This window comes from Neolamprologus multifasciatus, chromosome 12 (genome assembly GCF_963576455.1).
Source record: "Neolamprologus multifasciatus chromosome 12, fNeoMul1.2, whole genome shotgun sequence".
Taxonomy (NCBI): domain Eukaryota; kingdom Metazoa; phylum Chordata; class Actinopteri; order Cichliformes; family Cichlidae; genus Neolamprologus; species Neolamprologus multifasciatus.
In genome coordinates, this window is record NC_140450.1 from 1,490,153 (window position 1) to 1,510,853 (window position 20,701).

The following is a 20,701-nucleotide window of genomic DNA, read 5'->3' on the forward strand; positions in this document are numbered from 1 at the left end:
CTCGAGCTTCTTCTCCTCACAGCTGCTCTCTCTCTTCTTCTTCTTCTTCTTTATGGGACTCTACACAGAAATGTACCGAGGTATACACTGAAGCTTTCTGTTAGTGAAACAGTCAGATATTATATATTCATATGAACACATTGAGAATATTAAAATGTTAACTTGTCACCTTTCAAGTTTTATTCTCTGTAGTTTGGTTTCAGGATTTCATTCATTACAACATTAAAAATGTGCAGAATGGGTCAGAGGTCAAAGTCAGAGCCCGGTGCCAGAGACGAGCAGCAGAGACGTCCCACAGGCCTGAATGCAGCGACGAAAACGTCAGTGCCTGAAAGAAAACTGCAGCTTCAAAAGTGAGAGGATTCCAACAAACTCCCATGTTCAGATGTTTCACTCAAATAAACAGGATAGCAGCCTTGCATAATCCCTTCAGCTTTTTAATGGAATTACCTGACTGATGATAGGATGTGCCGTGTGACCACAAAGTCTGCGCTTTAATTTTGGCGAGTGAAATTTTTCTGATTTTATTTTTATCTTTTGCTCTAATGAGGTCTAAGCTTGCCAGCTGTTGCTGATAGCTTGGCGCTTCACTGACTCATCCAAAAATCCAACATGGCAGCAGCCATGCGTTCTAAAACGCCTCTGAGTTCAGAAACCCATTGTTCACGGTGGCTGTGTCCATCCTTTATATACAGTCTATGAACAGCGCCCACAAGGCTCCAAGTTTAAATGTCACTCACAGAGAAACCAACAGATTTGCAGTTTAAACGTCTTCTTAGTGCTGAGTTCGTACAAACACACTTCATAAATACCAGTTTATTTACCTGTATTACACTTATAAATGAATTATCATGTGCCTCACCTGCTGAGGTCTGGAATGGCATCTTCATGTAAACAGAAACATTACCAAAGGTTTTCTTACAGTGAGTCAAATCATACACGTCTGAAAAACAGACCAAAACCACCAAGTTTCCAGTAGAAACAAGTTTCTGCAGCCTGCGAGCCAAAAGACTGACACACCATTTTTAATCTGGCTGTTTACTATTTTCTGTAGGTGTGATATATCAGCAGTGATCCTACAATCGATAATATTTAGATTAATATGTCAACAATCTGACTACTAAATGCAGCTGTTTTAATCATTTCCACTGCCTGTGTTGGAGCTGAGCTCATGATCACACACAGCGTAACTGTTTGCAAGTAGATCCCAACAAGTACGTCTAAAAAAGATTTATGGCTCTGATGGTGAGAGAGTCAGTAAACAGCTTAGAGAACATACAGTATGTGAGCTTCATGTCTGAGTCACACTCCTACATATCGTGATCATTTTAACAGCATTAGCTGGTTACACTGTAACATAACTTACTCATTAGCAGAGATGGGCAGTAACGCGTTACTTGTAATGCATTACTGTAATCCGATTACTTTTTCAAGTAACGAGTAAAGTAAGGGATTACTATTGCAAAAACGGTAATTAGATTACCGTTACTTTCCCGTAGGAACGCTGCGTTACTGCGTTACTAAAACTGTGATTTTTTGCGAGAATGTCTCATGACAGTGACGTAAGCGAGTGCGACGTTGGTGACGACAGCTGTGTGCAGATCAACAATGGATCATATATCGAGTGCAGAGAGAGTATGAGCGTGCAGCGTTTAAAGCGTGGAAGTACTGACCTTACTTTGAGTTTGAGTCCATAAAAAGTGACAAAAACATTAGTGTCCGTTGTGCGTGGGAAGAAAACTTCTTTTTACAGCAAAAAAACCCATAAACTTCCAAACAAGCACCGAGTAGCTACGACGTAATGGGAAACTCACAGAGAAACTCGCGGATTCTTCCACTGACCGCTGCACACCTGCACCAGGGTAACCCTCCGCCTACCCCACTCCTGCTTTACAGGTGAAAATAGAGCAACAGGACCGCTAGTCTTTGACTTTATTTATTTTCTGCTGTGTTTTACTTGCATCTATTTGAAAGACTGAGTGTAAACACACAAAAATATTTTATTTTATGTGCTGGAATGTGCAGAAAATAGGTTTAAATATTAAACAAATTTCTTCCAGTCAGAGAATGTTGCAGATAATTAAATTTTTGCTTGATGCATAAAGTTAAAAGATTAAAACTAATAAAACAAGTTTTAAAAAGAGACTTTTCCATTTGATTACATTTTGTATGATGATTATGCAGAAAAAGTAGAATTGGGCTGAAAGATCTATCACTTTATCACCTATTCAGGTTGTAAATCGTGTTTTTAAAAAGTAACTAAGTATTTAATTACTTTTGAAAATAAGTAATCAGTAAAGTAACGGGATTACTTTTTGGGGGAAGTAATAAGTAATTAGTTACTGATTACTTTTTTCAAGTAACTTGACCAACACTGCTCATTAGTCTACGGTTTCTGTAATAAAACAAAACCACTCCATTTGTATGTGATTTCTGTTTCATAGACCTGACTCTAATAATGAACATTGGGGTTTATTCCAGTTATATTCCAACACTGTTAAGCCTCAGTTAGCTGTTTGATTTAGACCTGTTTGGGTGTAGTTGTGTTGTTTACTATATGCTGAGGTATTAGTGTGTGCTAGCAGTAAAATCCTGAAAGATTTTAGAACACCAGCAACAACATCTGCCCACGACGCTTCCCAAAGTGTTTCTTCAGCTGATCACGATCATCCACAAACTATTTTTCTCTGCTAAACAGTTTGTGAATATTTTCTGTCCTTTATTTTCATTTCATTACTTTCATTCTGAAAAACATATCCTCAGTTTGCATTTTCTTTGTTTTTATTGTGTAAATACAAATGAAACACACAGTCAGTATTTATCAATGCAGAAAAAAGCCAAAACTACATTTTCCTGCATCATTCAACAGAGCAGGTGAAAACCGTACAAACAGGATAATAAAATGTAATTAATGTTAAATCTCCATGTGAATCATAACTTCAAATCATCTTTAATTCTAAAATATCAAAAGAATTCATATAAAACAAGCATTAATAAAAATGATGCAACATAACAATTTACAGTTTGGTGAAAAGGAAAAACACGTTAACCAGGGGAGAAGACTATAACTGATGTTCAGTACATCTGTAAAATGACAATCAGAAACTATTCCACAACTCAAAAGTACAAAAGTATAAAAGTATATCCACCCACCTCACCAAGGGTAATGTCAGAGAATAAGGTCCATCAGAAAGGTGAGGTTCTATGTCCCTAAATCCAATTGAAGCAGACGGGAATCAGACTCCACCTCTCACTGCTGCCCAGACCACAACACACCGAACCCCTTGGCCCCATGAGTAAGACCTGGTCATCAGGAACTCTCACATGACCAAATGTAAGTTCTTTGAAGCTCTCACGAAGCCAACAGCCAACCCAGTTACTCCTGATGTGATGTTCTTCTGCTTCCTGTATCAGTGGTGTTCGCTCTGTGTTGCACCCAGTTTGTGCTCCAGTGGATGAGGAGGGTCAAACCTGATGAGGAGGGTCAACACTGTAGAGGTCGTTCCATCAGAAACAGCTGTTAAATGAGGACTTCTATAATGAGTGTATTTGTTTGGAATGGTGACCCCATCCAGTCAGGCTGAGGACCTGATAACGAGTCTCTCTTTTGTTCCATGCTTATAGATATTGATTGTCTTTATGTTACTTCTGTGAGCTGAATCAGCTTTGGTCTTGTGGTAGGTAATGTTGAAGAAAATACTGCGAGTTTATATCATAAGTGTAGATAAATATGTCCATTCCCCTGAACTCTGTTTCCATGATGCTGGTCAAAAGCTGGAATGATCCTAGATATTGATTATTGCTATATGATCTTATTTTTGCATTTATACTGTGTGCAAGTGAATGTGAGTGAGAAAGAGCGAGAGGGACAGACAGAATGGAAGAGCCTTTAAGTCCTTAAGTTCATTTGGTTTCACCAAAGTCCCTTTAACGTCCACTTGAAGCTGGTTCCAGAAGTGCTTCAGTCCCCACAGACTCCCAGTAATGTGTTATAGTGATACTTGGCACGGTCACATCAATAAAGGATATGAATGAAATGTCTCTCTTGATGTCTGCAGTTTTGCTCATGAGACAAAGCAGGACTGTTTGTCAGAAGTCAGAAGTTTTTCTTTCAGCTCATTAATTTCTGTTTCGTGTTTTTTCTGCATTACTTCCAGTTCCTTCCTGGTACTGTCTCCATCTTGGGTCCCAAGTTTCTGTTTTAGTTCATTCATTTCTTTTTCCTGTTCCTTCTGCAGCTCATCCACTTGTTCTTTCTCATTTTTTTCATTTTCTTTCAGAAGCTTTTCTTTGAATTTTTCCAGTTTGTGCTCGTGTTCTTCTTTTAGTTTACCCAATTTTTCCTTTTTATTTTGTTGCTGGTTTGTTAAAAGAGTTTGCTTCAAATCACAAATTTCTTTTTCATGTTGGTTGGACAGCTCTTCCCTTTCTGTCTCCCAGTCGTCTTTGTTTTGGGTCAAAAGCTGTTTCCTCAATCCTTTCATTTTTTCTTTTTGTTTTTTCTTTAGTTTACCAATTTCTTCCTTTACTTCTTTCTTGTTCTCATTTGAAAGATCTTTTTTAAGCTTCTCTTCCTCTTTTCTGTGTGATTCCTGCATGCTTTTTATTTCTTTCTTGTTTTCCTGCTTTTGACTCAGGAGCATCAGGACTAAATCAGCCATTTCTGATTTATGTTTACCCTGCAGAACATCTATTTCCTGCTTCAGACTAATTTCTTTGTAGTCTGACAGATCCTTTAATCTTTCATATTCCTCCATTTTTCCCAGCAGGTCTTTCTGATGTTGCTCCTTTAGATCCGTCACCTCCTCCATCAGTTTTTCTATCACAGCTTCATTTTTTTCTCTGAATTCATTGAACTCTTCAGCTGTTCTTCTGGCCTCTTCTTTAAACTTCTCCATGTCTTCCTGCATGCTTTCAATTTCTTTCTTATAGTTTTCCTCCAACTCTTTTAGTTTCTCTTCTTGTTCTATTTTGATTTGATCCTCTTTTTCTTTTTCACGTTTATATTTTTCTTTTACTTGGTTGTATTCTTCTTGGAGCTTCCTGAATTTCTGGTCTTTCTGTTCATCATCTTGGTTTAGTTTTTCCTTCAGTTGATCCTGCTCTCTTATATTTTCTTTGTACTGTTCAAGCTCCCTGTTAATCATTTCCTTTGATTCTGACTCTGATCGTAGTTTTTTCTCCAGTTCTTGAATATTTTGTTCCCATCCTCGTCTTTTAAGTTCTTCTGTTTCTCTCTCTTTCTTTCTAGTTTCTTGTTCTTTCTTTCTCTCTTCAGACTGAAAGTCAATGCTTTCCTGTAACTGTCTGAATTGCTCATCTCTCTGTTCATTTTCTTTTCTTTGCTCTTCCATTTGTCTTTTCATTGATTTCATTTCTTCCTGGTGTTTTCTTTCGAGTTCCTCCTTCTGTCTCTTCATCTCTTCTTCCTTCTCTTTTAGGATCTTCTCCATTTGTTTCTTTATTGCTGCTTCAGCTTCTTGCAGCAATTCATTTGTGAAGCATTTTCCTCCATTTTTGTTAAGCATGGTGTCAATCTTTTTTATCAGCTCACTGACTTGTGTGCAGCCTTGTTTCTCACGGTTATTGAACACATGGTATCTCGATTCACAGTCAGCGATCAGACTTTTAAAGGAATCATCACATGCATATTTAATGTAATCTTCAATAGACTGTTCATGATGTTCGAGTGTATCTCCTCCTGTGAAAAGAATGATGGTGAACGTCTCTGAATTTTTCCCAAAGACTTTCTTGATCAGTTTCAGAGTCTCTTTCTCCTCTGGCGTTAATCGACCAATCTGCAACACCAACAGGAAGACATGTGGTCCTGGAGCCAGAAGACTGATGCACTTAGTCATCTCCTCACAGACCTCTTCAAGTGTCAAAGTTGAGTCAAAGAGTCCAGGAGTGTCGAGCACAACAACAGGACGACCGTCCACATCACCCTCTGCTTTCTGACACTGTTTGGTGATTGATGTCTGGCTTGCGCCAGCTGTGAACTCTTTTCTTCCTAGAATGGTGTTTCCTGAGGAGCTCTTTCCACTGCCGGTCTTTCCGATCAGCACAATCCTGAGACGGTCTGAGCTCTCCTTCTCTTCATCCACTGTAAGTTAAGAATACATAGTTATTGAAAGGTAATTCTGACTCACTGAAATAATCATTCAGTACCTTCTAATTTTGAGTTAGATGTACAAAAACATTTAATACCAGGACATCAAATACTGCCACTGACTGAACATTATTTACTGTAATACATGACTTAGTGATGAATGAGAACAAAGTCAAAACAGTCAACCAAGCGCACACTGTATGCCCTTGGAACAAGTTTTGTTTTTCTCAATCGCTTATTCTTTTAGCTCACAGGTCATGTTTGGTATTAAAGACCATGTAAAATAATTTCAAAAGGTTGTGGTTTAGATTACCATCCATCCCTTCACACAATTACAATAAAAAATAAAAGCTGCAAGCAGCGTTACGAGGGCAGGCACTCATCAAGCCTGCGACCTTTGGGAGAGATTGGACATCGTGTTTTTGAGTGACAGCAGATTACTGCTTTTTGGCGAGTGATTCAAACTCCACGTGCCGCCATGACCACCCCGTTTCCCTGAACATAAAAAGCTTCGCAATTTAACATCACAAAGGTCTTTAGATTCCACGCAATGGAGATCGTGTCAATCTGATGAAATCCCTTGGAGGAGTTCGTCAAAGTACGGTGCCTGAAAAGAGGGTAAAATGTCGCCAAAATTACACATTAATTTTAAAATGGCTGACTTCCTGTTGGATTTGGGATATTGCTCCAAGAGACTTTTTTGTACATCTTGATATCTTCCATAAGCTTACCAGGTTTCAGACTCATAGATAAAACACAGAGCAGGGGCTGATGTTTTGAAATTTTGTAGGGGGCGCTGTGGAGCCATTTTGCGCTATTCAAGGAAAATGATCACATAACAACAAAGCCTTCATCCCATTGGAGGTGTGCGCCAAATTTCAAGACTTTTTAAACTTTCCAAGCCCCCTCAAAAGCTACTTCATTGTTCATGGTGATTTTTCATGGTGAACTGCGTTGCCACCAGGGTGCGCCGTTCAGTTTAAAGTAACACTGAAGCATCATGAGGGACTTGTGGTGATATTCACCGCTTTTGAGGTGGCCACAATGAACCTGTGAAAATCAGTACAACAAAGTGAAAGACATGACATTTCCTGTTGCCACTAGGTGGCGCTCTGCGTATTCCTGACAATGGGCACATCAATCTGTTCAGGGCGGGTCTGACATCATGCCTGTAAAACTGGTACTGATCAGACTGGAATTCATTGAGTTATACTAATTTGTTTCTTCTTGGCGAGACATCAATGTTCGCCATGCTGCTGGGTCACACCCTTTGGCAAAAAGTCACAGTTTTAACTGTAACCCAAGACCAACTCCTTAAGGCTTTCCTGGAGAAATTTGAGGCTGCAGATGTCACCCATCACAATACTGTACCCCAAAGTGTAAAACATGACATTTCCTGTTCCCACTAGGTTGCGCTGTCCTTGATGTCAAATTTGGCAGTTGAAATATGTTCAGGGGTGGAGCCTTATCATATGTGTGCTCTTTGGTCCAGATCGGACAATGTATGACAGAATGAGAGGCAATAATATTTTCATGGCGAATCATCGAAATTTGCCGTGGCGCCGCAGGCTCACCGTATCCCGAAAACTCAAAAGCTCCGCAATTTAACATGGCCCAGGTGTGTAGTTGACACTAACCAAAGATGAAGCTTATACAACCAAATCCCAAGGAGGAGTTCGCAAAAGTTCGAGGCATGAAAATGGCAAAATTAGAGCCAAAATGTCACCTTCACTTCTAAATTGTGGACTTCCTGTTGGGTTTGCGTCAATGGGCCCACAGACTTTTTTTGTTCGTCTTGGCATGGTACACATGTGTGCCAGATTTCATACATGTAGCTCAAACGATGTGTTTGTAGGGCTGCATTTAACAACACATAGGTGGCGCTCTACAGCCATTTCCCAGTGCTCATATGTAAAACCATTAAATTGTGTAATTTTTCACCAGACCTGGCATGTGTGCAAAATTTCATGAGTTTTTGAGCATGTTTAGGCCCTCAAAAAAGCCCTTGTTTTGCCTGAATAATAATAATTAAAGCTGCAAGCAGCGTTATGAGGGCCCTCGCAACCCAGCGCGTCGAGCCACGCCCAACACCTAAAACCAGCACGTCTGATCTGATGTCACATTGATGGAATTCATGCATTTAACCACCAGCTAACATCTCATCTCATTCAATCATGATTACAGTCGTCCCACTAGGTGGCGCTCTAACCATTACTGACAAATGGCATAACAAACATTTCCGAGCTCGAGTCTCATCAAGCCTGCAACCTTTGGGAGAGATTGGATATTGTGTTTTTGAGTGACAGCAGATTATTGCTTTTTGCCGAGTGATTGAAACTCTACGTGGCACCATGACCATCCCGTTTCCCTGAACGTAAAAAGCTTTGCAATTTAACATCACAAAGGTCTTTAGATTCCACGCAATGGAGATCGTGTCAATCTGATGAAATCCCTTGGAGGAGTTCGTCAAAGAACAGTGCCTGAAAAGAGGGTAAAATGTCGCCAAAATTACACATTAATTTTAAAATGGCTGACTTCCTGTTGGATTTGGGATATTGCTCCAAGAGACTTTTTTGTACATCTTGATATCTCCTGTAAGCTTACCAGGTTTCAGACTCATAGATAAAACACAGAGCAGGGGCTGTGGTTTTGAAATTTTGTAGGGGGCGCTGCGGAGCCATTTTGCGCTATTCAAGGAAAGTGATCACATAACAACAAAACGTTCATCACGTTGGAGGTGTGCGCCAAATTTCAAGACTTTTTAAACTTTCCAAGCCCCTCAAAAGCAACTTCATTGTTTATGGTGAACTGCGTTGCCACCAGGGTGCGCCGTTCAGTTTAAAGTCACAATTTTCGCACTAAAGCATCATGAAGGAATGATGGTGATATTCACCACTTTTGAGGTGTCCACAATGAACCTGTGGAAATCAGTACAACAAAATTAAAGCCATGACATTTCCTGTTCCCACTAGATGGCGCTCTGCGTATTCCTGACAATGGGCACATCAATCTGTTCAGGGCAGTTCTGACATTATGCTTATAAAGTCTGGTACTGATCTGACTGGATTTCATTGAGTTATACTAATTTGTTTCTTCATGGCGAGACATCAAAGTTCGCCATGCTTTCAGGGTCACACCATTTCGCGAAAACTCACAGTTTTCACTGTAACCAAAGACCAACTCCTTAAGGCTTTCCTGGAGAAATTTGAGGCTGCAGATGTCACCCATCACAATACTGTACCCCAAAGTGTAAAACATGACATTTCCTGTTCCCACTAGGTGGCGCTGTCCTTGATAACAAATTTGGCAGTTGAAATATGTTCAGGGCTGGAGCCTTATCATATGTGTGCTGTTTGGTCCAGATCGGACAATGTATGACAGAATGAGAGGCAATAAGTTTTTCATGGTGAGTCATCGAAATTCGCCGCGGCGCCACGGCCTCACCGTATCCCGAAAACTCAAAAGCTCCGCAATTTAACATGGCCCAGGTGTGTAGCTGACACTGACCAAAGATGAAGCTTATACGACCAAATCCCAAGGAGGAGTTCGCAAAAGTTCGAGGCATGGAAATGGCAAAATTAGAGCCAAAATGTCACCTTCACTTCTAAATTGTGGACTTCCTGTTGGGTTTGTGTCAATGGGCCCACTGACTTTTTTTGTTCGTCTTGGCATGGTACACATGTGTGCCAGATTTCATACATGTAGCTCAAACGATGTGGTCGTAGGGCTGCATTTAACAAGGCATAGGTGGCGCTCTAGAGCCATTTCCCAGTGCCCATAAGTAAAACCATTAAAATACAAAATTTTTCACCAGACCTGGCATGTGTGCAAAATTTCATGAGTTTTTGAGCATGTTAAAGCCCTCAAAAAGGCCCTTGTTTTGCCTGAATAATAATAATAAGAAGAAACAGAGCAGATACAATAGGGCCTTCACACTGTCAGTGCTCGGGCCCTAAAAATTAATAAAAAATGTAAAACTATGCTTACCAGTTACATTAAATGTGACAACAAATTGTCCTACATAAGTATCAATATGTAAGGAATTGGGAAACACACCGATTGCAATTATAATGGTGGGTTTTAATGTAAGGACCTGGTGATATAGATCTTTGCTGATTCCGATCAGCTAACAGTCAGTTATCAGTGCCAAGATCTCATAAATACACCTTTATGCTTCCCGAAGAATTCAGAGGACAAGTAGCAAAGAGGAAAAACATCAGCATTGATTTCAGACTGTTGCTGCTCATCAATCTGTGAAGTGTTATTAGGCCCTTTCCAAATAATGTGATTTACCTCTTATTCAAGACTGTTTCAAGAACATAGTAGTATGTATCAGATTTTCAAAGATGCATCTAAACAAACCAAAAATTTATGGAACAATCTAGTGTGGACAGATGTGACCAAAGCAGAGATGTATGGACATAATGCACAAAAATCCTTTTGGAGAAAACCAAACAAAGCATATCAGCACAAACACCTTATACAAAATGTGAGATCTGTCTGAGAGCTAAAACTTGGACCAAACTGAGTCATCAACAGGACGATGATTTCAAGCACAGCCAGACATCTACCACAGAATGGCTGAAAAAGAAAATGAAATGAACATGTTGCAATAGTCCTGCCAAAGTCCAGACCTCAGCCTGGAGTTTGCAAAAAGGCCAAAATTCTCTGGCCTGATGAAACAAACATTGAACTATTTGGCCTGGATGTATCGAGAAAAGTGAGATTCAAAGAGACTGGCGATGCCCTGGCTCACCGCTCATTACATCTGAGAGAGGGTATAAGGCCTTAACATCCAGTCTTTCATGTTTAAAATTAAAATGCTAAATATAGTTTGTATGTAGTTTTGCAAATATCAAAAAATATTTATTCTTAATCAAAAATACAACCAAGTATAAGTCTAATTAATATGATGAATGAGAACTGGAGTTTGAGTAAGAATAATGTCTGTTCTAATGTCTGGATTTTATGTGTGCAGACAGGATCTTCAACCTTGGCATATTTATAAGTTTTATAAAACCCATGAAAATATATAAAAAAAAATACTTACAAAGGCCTATGTCATGTAGATTCAAGTTTTTCAGTTCTGCCTGGAGTGTGGTGATTTTATCCACATAGACACGTGTAAACATGGTGAGTGTATAGCTTGATTCATCTTTGCCAGCTGTCATCTTTTCCACTGTTTCCAGCAGCTTTGATATCTGCCCTTTGTCTTTGACATTGAGAACAACAGATCTTCCTCCACAGCTCTCACAGAGCTCCTGGATGTTCTTGTTTCCCTTTATAAATTTACCAACAGCTGGATCTGTAGGATCTGAGTCCACAGTGAACAGAATCATGGTGAAGTTATTGACCCGAGAGCTGAATGTGTCCTGGATGGTCTCTAACTCCCCCTTGTCTTCATCAGTGAGGGGAGCCACAGGTAGGACCAGGATGAAGGCATGGACACCCTCAGGATCACAGAGGGAGATACACCTGAGTGATTCCTCCATCACTGCCTCCTGAGGTTTTCCATACAAGGCAGGCAGCTCCACCAGGGAAACCCAACGTCCACACACCTCTCCCTGATGTTTAACACACTCTGATGAGTTGGAGACTGAATGAAGCTCAGTCTGACCTAAAATGGCCTTGGCTGCTGACGTCTTCTCACTCCCACACAGAACCAGGTTTAAAGAAGGCTTGTTGTGCCCAGGAATGATTTTCTCAATCTCAACCATTAGCGTGTCACGTGTAGTGTCATTTATTCCACACATTCTGTCCCCACTTTCTTTAACAAGCTTATTTACACTGTGTGGGTTACTGATCTTCTTTTCTGTCAGGATGACCAAAGAGTATTTAAAGGCATCATGACCAAACAAACTCAGGATGAACTTCTGCTTTTGTCTCCGTTTCTCATTGAAATCAGAATCCACTAGCAGCAGAAGAACATTTGGTCCAGGTGAGCAAAGTCTGATGCACCTCTCCACCTGTTTTCTTACTAGATCGTCACGCTGACTGAGCATGTCTGGAGTTTTCACGACTGTTACAGAGTTTCCTCTCCACTCCCCACAGGAGGCCACACATTGTTTTGTTGTTTGGAATCTTTGCAAATGAGAATCTTGAGTTTTTAGAATTAAATTAAACAGTTTTCCCTTTTTGTCCTCATTTCTCCCCAAAAGTACAATCCTGAAGGAAGATGCTGAAATGAAAAAGAGAAAAAACGAAACCACAGTTCAGAGTTGATTTTGACTTGCTAAAATTCCAACTATGACAATGCTGGTATTTGACATAAATTAAGAGTCCTTTAGACTTCTATTAAAGACTTTCTAAAGGCTATGTACCTCAAACAGAACGCAAAGCATTTGATTAGTTAAGTGCATTTTTTTCTTTGTGAGAGATGGTCTGATTAGACCACTATTGTTTGTGGAAACAACATTAATATGACAATGCCAGCGTTTTAGCTCAGTTCCATGTTTTTGTAAAATACAGTGGAACAGGCCTCAAGGTTCAAATGAACTATAACGTGACTAACAACTGACTGCCAGCTAAATGGATTGTTTTCTGGGGCAGCATTTTAGAGTGGCTGTAATAAAACTTTCCTTTTTCTATATTGAACCTCACTGAGCAGCTATAGTGTGATTATTAAGTCACATTTTATTATGACTTACACCATTTGTTGTTGTAACAAAAAACTGCCAGCCTGTAAGGAATACATTCTTAGGTTCACTGAAGTCATTTATACTGGCTGTTCGAATGGTGAAGAAAGAAAATGCTGGTTAGTTGTAGCCATTCTAAGACAATGCTAACCACCACTAATGACAACAAACCAGCTGCCTCTCAGATGCAAACATGGTGGGAGTTGGTAAAATATTTGTAATGCATGATTGTTATACGACAAAAGCAATTTATGAAGAATACTACTAAATGAAAAAAGTACCTTTTACAGGATCCTGGTTGACAGTGACCGTTTCTCCTTGTTTCAGGCTTGGTTGGTAACTGGGCAAACCAGACGTAGTGGCTGTGAAAACATTACAGCTCACATGATCTCCATCACTCTGCTGTACAATTTTTCCCATGGCTTTTACCAGTTGACGTTGTTCAAGGTTCTGCCGAAACAGGCTGTCTTTACATTTCTTGATCATATCTGTTACCGGTAGATGCTGCAGATAGTTTTCAGTGGAACCAGAGCTCTGACCAGCAGGCGATGATATCACTATCAATGAGTGATCAAATGATAGATCGCTGAAGTTTTCAAGGACTGATTGTAGCTTCTTCTGGTTTTCCCCAGTGAAGGTTTCAGGCTGTATAACCAACAAGAAGACGTGAGGTCCCGGTTCAGAGAGACTCTTACATTTGTCTATAATCTCTGTCAGTTGGTCATCAGACATGTTTGGATCCAGCAGATCAGGAGCATTGATGAGAGCTATGCTTTTGTCTTCCAAAGGTCCACTGACTCTCAGACAGGTATTCCATTCTTTCTCAGCATTGAACACGGTCTCTCCGATGAGAACATTTCCCACTGAACTCCTCTCAGACCAGCTGTTGCCCAGCATAACAACCCTCAGCTCAGACACTGAGAAGAAAATTCATATATGTAAAGAGTCACCTTATTATTAAAAGTACGAAACTCCATTAAATTATATCCACATTATATGTCCATTATGGTGTCATACAAATCTGATCTCACAGTTTGTTGCAACATTTATGTTTTTTTAATTGATTTTTCATTTAAGAAAATCTGATAAAAAATGATCAATGCATAAAAATGCTTCATACAAGACAATGTAAACCCTGATACCTGAACAATGACTGGAATCACTGTAAATATTTTGAGTAGTGGTTGGCGATCCAGAAAACAAACAAAATAAAGGACGTGTTATTAACCATTCTGTGCATTTGGGATTTAATTTGTAAAGAGATTAAAACAGGTTCACCCTGATTAGAAATCCTGCAGATGGTACACAAAGTTGATAAGTTATGTTTCTTCATTAATCTGAGTTAATAAAGAAACTATTGTGCAGTCTGCAGTGACAATAAAAAACATTTATATTGAATTTTTACAACTAAAGAAGAACAATCAAATGAACACTGTACATGCAAACCTACTTAAGCACAGTAGTACTCTGATCTTGTTTAGTTTGACTTACTACTAGGCGGCAGTAATTCACGGCTGCTGCTGCGCTTCAGAGGTTGACCTGTAAGTATACATAAATGTCACTCTTATGCATTCTTTTGGAGGTCAACTTCCTTTCCCATATGGCAGTGGAATATTTTTAAAACAACTGAAGGTTCATACACCTTTTTCAGGGTCAAGTTGAAGCACTTTTTAAATACTTTCAAGGTCCATTTTCAAGCTTTTCCAGCACAATACCAAAAAGAAATTTAAAAAAAATGCATGTTTCACTTTGCATCACCTCAATAAGACAATGTGAAAATGTTAAATCATAGAAAAACACACCACACAAAAATACTGCAAAAGGAAAAGGTTGCCTTATATGCAAATAGTGTTTAAACTCAAAAAGCACATTTCACTTAAAAATTAAGATGAGCAAATGTGAAAAAAATCACCTTGTTAGAGATATTCATCTCCTCTTGAAAAAAATACAACACCACAAAACAAGAAAACTGCATCAAATACCACAAAATAAAAGTAAGGCCAAATGAATAAGTCTTCTCATCAGATATTGATGCTTCTTTCCCATTTGACACAAAAAAATAGGAAGCTGATTTTTGTTTCTTTAAAGTTAATTCTCAATAAAAGTAACTGTGAGATGTTTAACTACTTGCTGTCCGGTAGTGGTTTTTGATACGGGCAACACGGGCGGTTGTCCGGGGCGGCATCACGGGCATCGGCAAAAAAAAATAAATAAAAAATTGCTCGTACTCATGCTGCCCGACATCAGCCAGCGCATATTGGGGATGGCATAGGCACCGATCGGTTTTCCATCGCCCATTTGCTGGGAGTAAGGGCGCCCTCCGCTTGCGAGGTGCACCTGCTGTATGTGGCACAGGGGGGATTCTCAGGCTGGCTGGAGCTCGCAAAATAAAAGAAAATAAAAACAAACCAACAAACATAAAAACACCAGACATCATGATACAGACGTATAATTTGCACCGATGTTTTTTTGAAATTCTGTCCCTCGGTGCGCCTGCTCGCTGCTGAAGTCAAAGTAAACTTTATTGTCATCTCAATCAATCAAAGCTTTATTCGCCACATGCAGGTTGCCCTGCAGTGAAATGGGACCCCCCCCCCCCCCCCCCCCCGACCTTACACACACAACACAGACATTATATGGGGATACAAGTCGGAGATCAGTAGTGTTATAGAAAAACACTGAAATGTACACTACAGTGGGAAAGTACAAGAGGAAAAAAAGAGACCTCTACTCATGCTGTGCTTCCATGGTAGGACAGCATGAGAACAGGAAACCAAAAAAAACTCCTCTGCACAAAAAGCAGAGGAGTGCTATAATGGATGCAGAACTGCACTTACCAGCTTCATAAGTTGCCGAAAAGGACTCTGCTGAAAACATCATTGAGTGGTTCAGCTGGTGGGAAGAATAAAACTATTTAGCTCTTTAAAAGCCATAGTTGAATATAACGAATGAGTGTTAAAGCTCCGCAAGTAAACACTTACTTCTCTGGGTGTTCCCGAGGTCTCAGATCTGAAGGATTTCTAAAAAAGCGTGGTCATCTTCACACCAACTTTACAGCACAAGAAGAAGAACAGCAGATATACGTTTTAGATTTGAGTTAGAGTTAATCAACTAAATGAAAAATGTTCCATTCAGTTTTATTTATATAGTGCCTTATCACAGCAGCGGCCTCAAGGCTCTATATTGTAACATAAAGGCCTTCAATAATACAGAGAAAAACCCAGCAATCATATGACTCACTATGAGCAAGCAGTGGGTGGCAGTGGGAATGAAAAACTCGGGGGGGGGGGGGGGGGGTCTTAAAGAACTTTGTCAGAAGATAGTTTAAAACTGGCTGTAAGAAAGATGTTAATTTTACCTGAAACAAAGTGTTAGCCGGCATCGAGCAAATGAAAGGAGAAGCTGAAATCACTAAAACTAGGCTAAAAACTGTCTAACACATCAATACATCAATACAAGCTGCAGAAGAATCAGTTGATCAAGTCTGGGTTTGTTAACGTTATGTCCCCAAAAATGAGGTCAAATGAATATACTGTACCTCATTATTACGAGATATTAAGGAAGAGTTAATGTAACTCTGGATGAAAATGAATGTTGTGACGTTGTATTAACTCATCTCTATGATCCCATGATGAATGAATGCCATCAAAGCTAAAAGCAGTCCAAAGAAATCAAATCTGTGACTAGTTTTGTTTTTATAGGGTTTTTGTTTTTTTTTTGCTTATGCAAAAATATATATGCTTAATATACATGTACGTTTTTACAAATTAAAAATAAAAAACTGTTACAGACAAACCTCAACACTATCAAAATTCTGTGTAGATTAAATGAGAAAACATTTCATGCTTATATTTGGGGGAAATGTAACTATAATTATCACAACATATTTCAATGTGTCTCACAGTTATGAGACAGGTGAGTCTGTTATGCTGAATATAACGAAATAGTTATTAAACAGTCAGATATAATCCCAAAGAGTTGCAGACATCAAAATATTATCATAGCCATGATTCTTTGTAGACCATCTCAGTAAAAGAATATGACATGTCAAAAAAACCAAGCATTTTAAATGATCTGTCAAACTACAACTTATGCATTGTTTCCTGCAGCAAAAACAAACAAAACAAACAAACAAAAAAAAAACTTTGCAAAACAAGAGTTTGGAAAAGAAAGGAAGGAAATTGTTAGGGGAGTTTACACGGATGGATTTAGTGGCAGAAACACACACGGGCACAGGATAGTAGTGATGCATATTTATATACAATGATGGGGGAATATTTATAAGGGAAGGGGCGATATACAGTGACAGGTAAAATGTGCAAGGAGAGCAGAGCTGAAGGGATGAGACGGAGCCGAGGTATGCGGGTGGAAAGATGACGCACCGGAGCGAACGAGGGACAAACAAAGTTACGGAGTAACGTCGATAGCCGAGAGTTAAACTAAAGTGGACGGGGAGAGTTGGAGAGCTTACTTGAAACACAGAAATACAGCTGTAGCGGTGGTCACAGACTGGTACGAAGTAACTCTCTGTCACGGATCCAAAGAAGCCAACACACAGAAAACTAGACAGGCGAGCAGGCAGCGGGACAGGCTAGAACAAAGGAGAAGCAGGCAGGAGATGGAGCTTAAAAATGTGCAGCTTAATAGCGTAGAATCAACAGATTCAGCTTGCACCAACAAGCTGAATCTGTCATTAGTGAAAAGCGCTCACTAATTGTCTGCCAAAAAGTGATTTCCGGTATTTGCCAAAAACTGATTGGTCGTATTTAAACTGCTATAAGTAACTTGTTGGGCTATAATATGTGAAACATATGTTAAATGCATCCCTCATGGATGACATAAAGTCATATTGAGCCACAAACAACATTCGTGTAACAAGGTAGAAGCCGCAATCAGTTTTTGGCAGTGACTTTTATATAACCTTTATTTATGCAGTTAAAAAAATCTCATTAACATTAAAAATGTATTTTGTCAGAGTAAGCTGGCCAAGAGGAGAGCAGAAAAGGCAGCAAATATGACAATAGTTCTGTAAAAATATTTTAAACGAGGATAAAGGAGCGGATTGGTTATAATGTAAGTACAATAACACAGAGCTCTAAAGATACTTGAAAAAACAGATAATTTTTTAATTCTATATATAACCCCTTTGTAAACGCTGTTCACCGAAGTCTATTTATCAACATACATAAAGATATTACACATAAAAAAATACACGGAAACATTGGAAATCAGTTTTTGGCAGGCAGTCACTTTTTGGCACAACACCGGAATGCCATCAAGCCCCGCCCCGCCTACCTATGCCAAGAAGGGAAACAAAACCCAAGAACAACAATACACCTACCGACCACCTCCTAATAGAAATAAGTTATTTAATGAATGTGTGTACAACGGAAATAACATTTTACAATCGTGCGTTCTTATTGCTGACTATAAAAGCGAAAGTGAAAGCACTTTAGTATCTACTTGAATCAGATTGAGATTTTTGTCCATTTTAATTGTCTGAAAATGTAAAACTATCTTTTCACATGTTTCTTTAGTTTGCGGATAGTTTATTTATTTCCGCACGACTTTACCCTAACCAGGTTAAAGCTGTTTTCACCTGAGCAGTGTCAGTGTGTCTTTCCTGTGATTTTATAGAAGAAGTAAAATAAATCGATTAATTAAAAAAAAAAACGCAACCTGTTCAGTTCCACGCTCTGTCTGAAGCTGCAGTTCAGGCGCGTGTATCCAAAAAGACAACACAATGCTTCAGAAGTGTCTCGATGCTTGGTTCGGCTGGCTAGAGTCACATGATCAATGATGCCAGAAGGCATAACGGGACACGAACCTACAAAATAAAACAGGAAACTCACAGACTGTTTTACAACACAAACTCGGGAACACGAACAGAGCACAGAGGGAGACACAGGTAGAGATAATAAACACGAGAACCCAACCTAAAGAATTAATACAAAATCAGAATGAACTAGAAAATAATAACAATAACAATAAACTCAAAGCGCTGGGTCACAGACACAGGATCATGACAAAAACACTGAGACCACTGTGTTCATAATCATTCATCATTACACTTTTTCTGATGTAATGTGTCCAGAGGAAGTTGAAGAGCATACGGTAGTGATGGCCAAATGAAGCTTTCTGAAGCTTGTGTTGAAAAACGGTTCATTACTCGGAGCTTTTCAACACAGTCCTCTCTGGTGACATCTGCTGGCCAAAAATATGAAGAGCAGCTTGAATCCACAAAATAAAACAAACCGCTTCATTATGATTGCTCACTCTACAGAGTGGAGTTCTGTCTGATATTGGGCCGCTGTTGCTTTGAACGTGTATTTTGGGGGTTTAAAAAAATGTGTTTTATTTGTTTAATAAATAATTTTGACCAGTAAACTCTCCTTGTTCAAACATGCACCATGGTGTGGTCTTTCTTTGCTGGTGACTTCTTGATGTTGGTAAATACAATAATTGAAAAATACCACATTACATATAATATACATATAATAATGTACAACACATTATGGAGTATGCTTCTGCTGTGAGGTCCTGCCTCCATGCACTTGTGCAAGTGCTAGACGGGTATATTTATAAATAATATTATATATAATATTATATATTAGGGAAATTTTCCTAGACATATTTTTGACCTGGGGGTAGAATTGATTGTGAAAAGGAAAATGCTTATGAACTTGCAAATTAAAAACATGATGCATTTAAAGTTTTTCATTTTTATTTAAGAAGAGAATTTGTTCCACTGTGCGATGGCTGAACCTGCTCCTTTTCTCCTGCCTTAAGGAAAATCCCTTCACATGGCACAGAGGAGGCTGGAGTGCAGAGAAACTGGCAGAGATGCAGTTATACAGTCTAACTGGGCCCCACAAAATATCAGCTAAAGAGAATAAATAGATTAAATTGCTGCACATTTGGCAGACTAACATTTTCAGATTAATTCAACAATAAAATATATATTTTTATTACATGTAAAGAGTCAAGTGGAAGTTTTTCTAAAGTTATTTAATGATATTTAATAATTTGATTTGTTAATCATCATGACTGGATGGATGGATGTGCATTTCCAACTAGCTGCACCTTCACTGTGTGTGAATGGACCTTTGAAAAGACTGCCTGAGTTGCACATTTGCCACTTTTGGAGAAAAAGGGAAAATGAGACAGTGGAAAACAGGACAAAGCTGGAAGTGAACTGACTGCAACTGGACTGCTGCAATGGGAGGAGATGAGACCACAGTGGAAGGAGCATTGGAGGACATGGAGGAAGCTGTTTTAGTGTGGGAATGAAATTTGGGTTTAGGAAACCGGGAAGAAAAAACGACTGCCTTGCGTGAAGAATTGAAAAGTGTCTGGAGCACCGCAAAGAGGAGAGGTACACAAAAATTACACAAACAGAAAAATGCATTAATCCTACTAACACAAACACACATGCAATGAAGCTCATGAAGATCAAACAGTATTTTAAGCGTTTCTGTTACCATCATCTTGTCTGGTTCACTTAGTAGGTTGAGAAGTGATACATAGACGAGTGAACTAGTACTATTTTTGGGGAAGGATGATTGAATCATAGCAGGGGTGAACAGAATGATGCAGGAGGGTCAGATGAGTGGAGACTAATAGATTATTGAGTTTCTGGTTTCTGATGTGTGAGGGAGGTTTTATCATGACACACATCTGGGTACATGGGGAAAACAAAACTCATTATCTAATAGAATATTGTTGTTGTTTGAGGTGTGACTGGTGGATGAACGTTTGGCAGATTTACTGATGCATTTTCCTTTGGTACCACTTTGAACCTGCCAATTAGTTTGTTTTGATCTATCATTCTAAGAGAGTACGCTTAGACAAGTCCTAAAAGAGGCCTTCATATTTTTCATTATTTTTTTTAACTTTTTCTTAACACACCCCCGTTCTCTGCTAGCCATCGGGGCAGGGGGGCTGGGAAGAGATGCTG

The 20,701-nt window shown here is 39.2% G+C and overlaps 2 protein-coding genes across 5 annotated transcripts in view; both read right to left on the reverse strand.

The window, feature by feature from the left end:
* Nucleotides 1-20,701, reverse strand: part of LOC146506120 (GTPase IMAP family member 2-like) — a 126,549-nt gene that overhangs the window by 9,336 nt on the left and 96,512 nt on the right. The window lies entirely within an intron of this gene.
* On the reverse strand, nucleotides 1,103-19,319 carry LOC146506121 (uncharacterized). 4 transcript variants are annotated; one of them, XM_085179954.1, is made up of 7 exons: nucleotides 18,424-19,319; nucleotides 15,726-15,793; nucleotides 15,582-15,636; nucleotides 14,236-14,283; nucleotides 13,026-13,661; nucleotides 11,160-12,287; nucleotides 1,103-6,103 (listed from the first exon to the last, which is right to left on the reverse strand). In XM_085179954.1, the coding sequence occupies exons 3-7, from the start codon at nucleotides 15,622-15,624 to the stop codon at nucleotides 4,065-4,067; spliced, it is 3,894 nt and encodes a 1,297-aa protein (XP_085036080.1). In that variant the 5' UTR covers nucleotides 15,625-15,636; nucleotides 15,726-15,793; nucleotides 18,424-19,319; the 3' UTR covers nucleotides 1,103-4,064. The 4 variants fall into 4 exon arrangements, with proteins under 4 accessions (XP_085036080.1, XP_085036085.1, XP_085036084.1 ...); XM_085179959.1 differs by lacking the exon at nucleotides 18,424-19,319 and adding an exon at nucleotides 17,216-17,437; XM_085179958.1 differs by lacking the exon at nucleotides 18,424-19,319 and adding an exon at nucleotides 16,053-17,437 and having other exon boundaries at nucleotides 15,726-16,020.